Below are 8,372 nucleotides of genomic sequence, written 5' to 3' on the forward strand. Positions count from 1 at the left end.
TAAAGAAAAGTACATATAAGGCTCTCAGTATATAGACAACACTAAGAGAAAAAAAACTTGCTCTACCACGAAGGAGTATTCTATTCCCATCTTACAATAATACCCATCATATAAACCATGGAAGCCCTGAGGGCTACTGCAGGAAGTTTTCAAACATGAAACTTTATACCACCTTTGTTACATGATTCTACCATGTTAAATCTTTAATAAAATTTCATCAAAGATTATGTCATATTACATGCCATGATTAGCTTTCTACAAACAACTTTGCTTTCTGTGTACAAATCAGTGTCAATGAAATAAAAAATAAAACTATACTAGGCAAAGATCTTTATTAACCTGTTTCAAACTTTATTCCCAAGCTTCTTCAGCTTAATTAGCTGCAAAGAATGATTTATGTATAAGCAAAAACTGAAAAGAGCTGCAATGTCCAGGGGCATTGGGCTAAAAAATATTAGAGATCTAGATTTTATCAGATCCATAAACAAAATTTGAAAAAGCAGTCATAATACAAAATAGCAGCTCCCAGAAACTTCTTCAAGTTTATCTTCTTCAGAAGTTGACTCAATTCAGTTTGCTTCATTCTTGGAAGCCTCATCAAAATTCTCCACAAGATCTAAAAAAACAAATAAAAAAGGCAGAAACTCAGAAAAAACCAAATCTACAAATACAGATCTTAAGAGGAAATAAGGAAATGTTCTCAAAATACATATTAGTTAAATCAGTATAAAATTTAAAAGTTTTTATTTTCAATAACCACTACTCATTTGGCACATTTTGAAGTGTATGTTTTGGCATATAATTAAAACAAGGGAAAGTCATTAATTTGCCCATGGCCGTGCTTAAAGAATATGTATATACTCCCCCTATTCTCATCGCACTCCAAGAATTAAACTTAAGCAATATAACACATTAGTCAGTTTGGGAGAACTAAAGAGTACTGTGACACACAATTCCAAAATTTTCCTGGATTCCTGAGGACACCTGTCCGTGCAAAGTGGAATTATTTATGGTCTAGTGATTCTACTCCCCAATAAATATTCGTTTTACCACACAAAAATATATCCAGTAACAGCTGAAATAGAAAAATGCCTCAAGATTGCCAAAAGAGCTTTTCTGCTGATTTTAAAATGGTTATATCCCAAGATATCTGAGTAACTTCTCCATGCCTTCTTTTAAATTTATGGATCTCACAGTAGGAAACAAGAGCCATTTGTGGTAAGTAGTCATTACATTTAGGTAACAAAATGTAAACTTTTTATTCAATACTTATGGTTATATACCTCCAACTTCTTGGGATCCCAAATAGAAAAAAACCAAATCTACAAACACAACTCCCAGTGAAATAACAGTACACTACTTTTCTCATTCTAAGTGAGTAAGGTTCGTGTCTCCCTTTCCCCCTCTTTACTCTATACCACCTCCCTCAAGGTAGTCTTTCCTATAGAATAAAGATTCTTTATCCTCCCTTGCTAAGATTCCCCAGTTTAACCACAAGTGAAGGTTCCTACCTGGAACTTCATCATCATCATCCTCTCCAGTAGCAAGTGGTGCTTTTCCATCCACAGCTGTGAAAGGGAAATGTAAACATTACTCACACATGTGTTTGTCTTCAATAAATATTAACCAAAAGAAGTACAGATGAAAGGTTTACATTCATGATGTGACATTTGGGATCTCATCTATGGTACTAGCAATAACATAATTGTCTACAAATGAGCTAGAACACTAGCAACAGCCAACAAACCAAATTCTATACCTAGGTTTTCAATCCTCTGGCCCACCACAAACTTGAGAATGAGAATAATGGGGAGCCCCCAGGGTACAAGTAAACCCACATACCAAATTATGGTAAGCTTTACTTGGGGAGGCAAATTAAGAGGCTGTTTTCTCAAATACTCTGTTGTGTTGTGCATGGCATAAGGGAGATGCTCACAAACCTTTACTGAAATGAAAATAAAATGATCAAAAATATTTAAGATTCTTTGAGTGGTAAGCATCCAGCTTCCTTTTATTACACAGAAAGTGAACTACACTTGAGAGTAGGGACCTCACAGTACTGGCCCCATGATGTTCAGTGGACTGCTTCAAATGCCTATTTCAGCTTTGAAAACCTAAGACGACTTTCTACAAACTCTTATGCCTTGCCCTAGCCGGTCTGCTCAGTAGTTAGAGCGTTGGCCTGCAGACTGAAGAGTCCCGGGTTCAATTCTGGTAAAGGGCACATGCCCGGGTTGTGGGCTCGATCCCCAGTAGGGGGCGTGCAGGAGGCAGCCAACTGATGATTCTCTGTCATCACTGATGTTTCTCTCCCTCTTCATTTCTCTCTGAAATCAATTTTAAAAAAAGCACAAAAAAACAAACACAAAAGAAAACCTCTTATGCCTTTCCAGGTGACAAAACAACATATAAAGTGAAGCAGAGTGAGTGAATGCCTAGAAAAACATGGATGACTAATTAAAAAACCATATAATAAGCCTGACTTGCTTCTCCATTCCCATTCTTCAAAATTTTAGTCAGAGAGCTTCAGCATAAAGTATCCATACCCCTGAGGTACAATTATTCAACTTCATGATTTTCTGCCCTGAACAAAATCCTTATCATACTATAATTAAAAACACCAGAATAGTGGCAAGCCAGTTCTTAAAGATTATTGGTAATATCAGTTGTATAGACACAACTGAAGAATTCTGATAATTTACAATACATATTTAATTAATTTTAAAGTGCCAGTTATCAAAAAAGCCCCAAATTAACATTTTCATACTTTCCAGCTAATAAAGGATAACATTTTAAAGTCTCTTATCCAATGCAAGAAAGCTAGTAGGAAACAAACAAGTATAATAAATCACAGCATACTAAATTATTGCATATACTATGAATACCTGCTTAAAATCTGTGTAAAAATGGATATTTTTAAGAGAAAAGGTGGCATTTCCAAATTTAAAGATATTCACATCCACTTTGCACCTGACATTTTAGAAATCTATTGGCTAAATCAATAACCTGTGCAAAACTCACATTGTTTGGGCAGAGCTTCAGCCAGTCTCCTTAAACTAGTCAGACTGTCTGCACCAAGCTGGTTTAAGATGCTGGGTAGCATTTCTGTCAGCTGCTTTGTCTCAGCATGGCCTGTGATGGTGAAAGTGTTCGCTGCCAGAGATGCCTGAACTTTAGGGTTGTTAAAGTGGATCACTGTTCCTTGGTTTGTAAACATATTTACCTATAAAGGAAAAAAAAAAAAAACATTTTTAATTAGCAGTGCCCACCAAATGTATGAACATTAAAAGCTTTTTTCAGACAAATCTTGTTTTTCTAAAGAAATAAAACTTGACGCTTACCTCTTCAATACCAGAGATATTGTTTACCCCTAACTTCTTTAAGGAGAACTGAAGTTTTTTATCATCTGCTGTAGCTGTTCTGTGAACCACCTTCTTCTTTCTACGAGCAGTTCCCTAAAGTGGAGAGAAAGGAAAGAAGACAGCACACATTTATACTCTAACAGACATTTTCAAATGGAAAGGTTCAAATTCCTTTCTGACCTTTGGATATGAATAAGAAAACTACCATAACCACAAACTTTTATGCAGTGAGTTGGCAGGTGAAAGCAATGAGGGAAGTCAAAAGAGGGAAAGGACTTGCTACAAATCCTTAATAATTTCTAAAATTCTAGTCTTGTCAGATATAAATGATCTTTTTCAAGTTCTACTTTTTACATTAACTGCTCTAAAGTGATCAAAGAGGTGGCATGTGTCAACCTAAATTACTAACTTTTTGTTTTTACATTAATTAAAGAAAAATTAACATCCATTAATACTCATAGGCAAGACAGTGTATGACACAAAGGTCTGTACAGACTTCCATTGTACGCAAGAGTAAAATCTGAAAATCTTATCTTAACCTTGATCTGTCCTGCCCCTACTATGCCATTCTTGACCACACACATCTCCTATCACACACACCAATTCATCTTCAGCCAAATAACCCTCCTCATTGTTACTAAAATAGGCCAAACAGGAGTTTTTGGACACACTGTTCTTCTTCCCTGGCATCTGCATGGCTCCTTCCCTCATTCAAGATCCTTGCTCTTATGTCACCATGTCACCATATTCAGAGTGGCCTTTCCCAACGACCTACACTCACCATTCCCCATCTATCCAGGTTTATTTCTCTTTATAACACTTATTTCTAATAAAGATAAGTATATTTTATTGCCTGTCTCCTCTTACTAGAATATAAACTCCTTGAAGGCTTCTATTCTATTTACTGCTATAAAACTCAGTATCTATAACAGTACCTGGCTCACTGAAGGTAGTCAATAACTTGATGAGTGAATGAATATAGGCTTCAGGAAAACGTGTGGTCTCTTGCACATGCCAAGTCTCCAATCTCCCCTTTCTCTAAAATATCCTATAAACTTCCCAAACCAGGCACATGTGACCATCCATATTCTGCTTTCAAACTCTTTAATAACACTCATAGACTCCCATATAGGCTAAGACACTCACTTTGTACACAAGGCTCTTCATGGAAAGACCACCACCACCACCTACCTCACTGTCCCCAGCCTCCATACCTATTCTGATCCTTTAAAATCCTACATAAGCCAGTATCTCTTCTGTGTTTTCCCGAAACTCTACAGTTAATATCCTCACCCAGACAAACCTCTCTCATCTCTGTATCTTGAAAATGCTTCTCTTGCACCATGTGAAAAAAAAAAAATCTTAAAAAAATGTCCATCTCCCCTACTAGCCTTAAAGTCCCCTGGATACTTTACCTAAATTTTGTATTCTCAGGATCCAGCATAGTAAAGGCTTAAATAAATCATAGTGTGACTGAAGAAAATATCAATAATCACATAGAATACTGGTGACCAACCCCCTCAAAAACCTTTAAAATAACTATTACCTTGAAGTGGTCATGTGGAAACCTGGTTTCCAGAGAACGCTCTCTAAAAGACATTCTAAGAAACTACTATAAGATTCTAAAAACAAAATCAGCACACCTTCTATAGTTTTCATATACTTTACATAAATAGGGCTTACTTTTCACTGAAATAGCTGTTATTATCAATGTTCTGATCAGATACTGAAATAAAGAGCTCTTGTAACACTTACCTAGAAGTATCTAACACTTGCAATTTTCTCTAAGGCAAAACTCACTCACCTGATTTCACATCCCATAATAAGCAGGTTTCTTAAAAGGTGAAGAAAATGTTTCTGTATTACAATGACAGAAATACTTCCTCTATTAACTAGTTAACAAGTAAAGTTTAATCCTACATCAGCTTTAAGAAATCCTAGATAACCCTGACTTTCCTTTACCTAGAATGGTTTCTCTCACAAGTTGAAGGGACTAAGGATCAAAGTAACCAAAAAGAAAAAAGGCACATTAACTAAGGTTAAAAACACCATAAGAGCATCCAAACACTGACCCACAAAGATTATAATGAGTTTTTCCACCACACCTAGCTTACAACGATTGCTAAAAAGAACAAGAAATACCTACTGTTGTTAACAGGTAGGCGTGGGATCTTGAATACTACTAGCTTGGGGGGTGGGGGTGGATGAAGATACACTGCTGGCAAAGTCCAGTAACTAACAATGTACATCTTACTATTTAAGTCTAAGTGCAAATATGGCTATTTCACAGTAGACTCTACTTGAAGGTAAATGGGCAAAGTTGGAAAAAATAAAACAAAATACTGATAGATAATAAATCTGTAGTATAGAAGTTTTAACCATACACGTGAATACAAGTTTTACCAAGTGAAGACATGCTCTGTTCCAACAGGCTATACCACACCTTGTTAAATACTAGGAATGTGCTAACAATGCAAAATACAACCAGGCAGACCTCGGTCTAGCGTGGACTTCTGCTTTATGTAAATTACTTAGAGAACCATCTAAACACAGAGTTCAACAAGGAATCCCCTCGGACTCAGCATCCACCAGGGAAAACCAATGAACCAAAAACGGATCATTAAAAAACCCACCCAACACTCCCCTTCCCTGAGTTTTAGCGAAATCGCAAAGTAAAAATAGAAAGACATCCACTTTACGCAATATTTTCGAATCCATAGTCCACTGCTCTTCAACTCCAAAATGCACTCACGCCCTAGAAATAGACAACTCCTGCCGCCCCGGAGTGCCTGAGCCAAGGAAGCGTCACAGAAAAGGCCTTCCTCCACCAAAGAAACCAACTCGCCAGTAAGTCTACATGCAACCGAAGCCAAAGCGAGTCGGAGGAAGGGCGGCCACAATGCTACGCACCTGAAACGACACATTTCCTTACCGAGCACGTTAGGAAACACTTTCCCCCCCGCTTAAAACACTGTAACACTGGAGAGGATGTTTACATACAAACAATGTTTGCAGCCTAAGCGGCTTTTCATCTCGACTCACTCGCTTTTTCCCCCTCCGGTTCCCGGAGACATTACATTGTACATCGCCTTTAACCCGCCGCTCCCTCCCCCAGTTTGCTGGTTCCGTGAAATGCCCTCTGTAGGCAAAGTCACACGCCATCGACATTAGAAATGCGAAAGAAAAAAATCCTACACCTTACACACACACACACACACACTATGAAGACTTACTTTCCCACCAATGCGCACTTGAGCCTGCAGTTTGGCGAGTTTCTCTTGGTTCATGATAGTCTCTTTCATCTAGAAAAACAGGAAACCCTCAGCGAGGAAAGGTGTAGTTGGCCCTGGCATTCCACGCTCGTTACCTCCCGACCCGCCCCCCCCCCCCCGCCCGGCAGAACAAATGTCCCACACGGGCCGAGGCCTGAGTCCCAAATGCGCCCGCAGGCTCCCAATTTCAGTGTCCAGAGGGCCGAAAGAGCACCCACCTTCCTCCCCCCTCCACGCCCCCGCTTTTACAGACCCGGGAAACCGGGTCTAAACCACGCCCGGCCAGCACCCCCCACCCCGGCCCCGGCCCGGCCTCGGCCTAGCCAGGGCCTGCCCGACCGGCCACTCTCCGCAAGCCTCGCGGTACCTGAGGCTCCTGTCCTCTGGTTCCGCCGCGAGGTGGAGGAAGAGACGGCGTCGCCTCGCCCCCAGGGCAGCCGCCCCTGGCTCGACCTCGACCCCGAGAGTCAGCCTGAGTGGGTGCGCCTGTCCGTCGCATCGCCTTCCTCTCCTCAGCCCTGTCCCTCCCTGTCTCGCTCCTTCCGGGCACTGCCCGCCCCCGATCCCGTCCTCCTCCCACGCCGGCGTCCACAGCCTTTTTGTACCTTGTTGGAGAGGAAACGGGGCCGCGCGGGGGACTAGGGCTGACGCTCAGGGGGTCTAGGGCAGACCAGCTGAGAATAAGCGCACACACGCGGGGACGCAAGATGGCAGCTAGAGGGAGGCCGGAAGTGACGCAAGGCCACTTCCTTGAAAAGTCAGGAAGCGGACTTGGCCCGAGCTCTGGGCTGTGCTGCGCACGCGCGGCTCCGGGACGCGGGGCGTGTGTGACCGACGCGCTTGAACGTTCTTTCTTTCGCGTCCGGCGCCGGCCGGGCGGCTACCACGCCGAAGGCTGGGCTGGAGGCAGCGCGAGGAGGCCTGGGGGAAGCCATCCAGGGGGTCAGAGAAAACAGTTCCTTGTTCAGTGGGAGCTGAGTAAGTCGGCCCTGTCTCCCTGGAGTCCTGAGCTCAGGTTTGCGGAAACGCCTGGGACGCCCAGCGTGAGCCCACCTCTTTAGCCGCGCTCGGCTCGCTGGGTGACCCCGGAAGTTTTAGAAATTACCCGTCGGCCCGAATGAGGCTTCGCCAAAACGTGTTGTCAAAAACAATGAAGCTGACTTTGCTTCCCGAGGCCAGGCGGTTTGGTCTGCTGCAGGACCAGGGCTCGAAAAATCTGAGGAGCGTGTTCCGGAAGTCATTGGGTCGGGCTGGGATGGGACCGGGCAGTGCGCTCGCCCGCCCCGGAGCAGGTGGCTCGTCGCCTGGGACCGGGTGCGTGAGGGGTTCCCTTCTCTCCAACTGACGGGAAGTTTACTCGGTATCTGTTGGCAGGGACTTGACAGCTAGCGAGCCCCAGTTGAACACAGTTTACCTGTCTTAACTAGTACGTCAGTCAAGAACTTATGCCCCGTGTGCTTGGAGAGGCTAAACTGGTGTGAGTTGAAATTTTTTAAACTCTAGGACAAGTTTTCAGACGACCTTAAACTAAAACGACCGGTATTGAAAATGGAAATTTAAATAAACATGCTCTCTGACCGGCCTTTTTGTGGTCTTAGCTATGAAAAGCCTTGGCATATTCAAACCCTTCGCTAGAGAAAATGCAATTGATGCAACAAGAAAACGTGTAGGTGCTTTTCGTTTTGGAAAAGTTTATTTAAATCTGTTTAAACTGTGAGTACATTTTAAAGGTAATTGT

The 8,372-nt window shown here is 42.0% G+C and overlaps 1 protein-coding gene across 2 annotated transcripts; it reads right to left on the minus strand.

The window, feature by feature from the left end:
• Positions 1-315: 315 nt before the first annotated feature.
• Positions 316-7,376, minus strand: BTF3 (basic transcription factor 3). Of its 2 annotated transcripts, none has more exons than XM_059694344.1 (6): positions 7,240-7,376; positions 6,596-6,664; positions 3,342-3,455; positions 3,022-3,223; positions 1,512-1,568; positions 316-616 (listed from the first exon to the last, which is right to left on the minus strand). In XM_059694344.1, exons 2-6 carry the CDS (start codon positions 6,662-6,664, stop codon positions 570-572), a joined length of 489 nt encoding a protein of 162 aa, XP_059550327.1. In that variant the 5' UTR covers positions 7,240-7,376; the 3' UTR covers positions 316-569. The 2 variants fall into 2 exon arrangements, with proteins under 2 accessions (XP_059550327.1, XP_059550326.1); XM_059694343.1 differs by lacking the exon at positions 7,240-7,376 and adding an exon at positions 7,002-7,225.
• Positions 7,377-8,372: the final 996 nt, after the last annotated feature.

The sequence above is a fragment of the Myotis daubentonii genome, chromosome 4, assembly GCF_963259705.1.
Source record: "Myotis daubentonii chromosome 4, mMyoDau2.1, whole genome shotgun sequence".
Taxonomy (NCBI): domain Eukaryota; kingdom Metazoa; phylum Chordata; class Mammalia; order Chiroptera; family Vespertilionidae; genus Myotis; species Myotis daubentonii.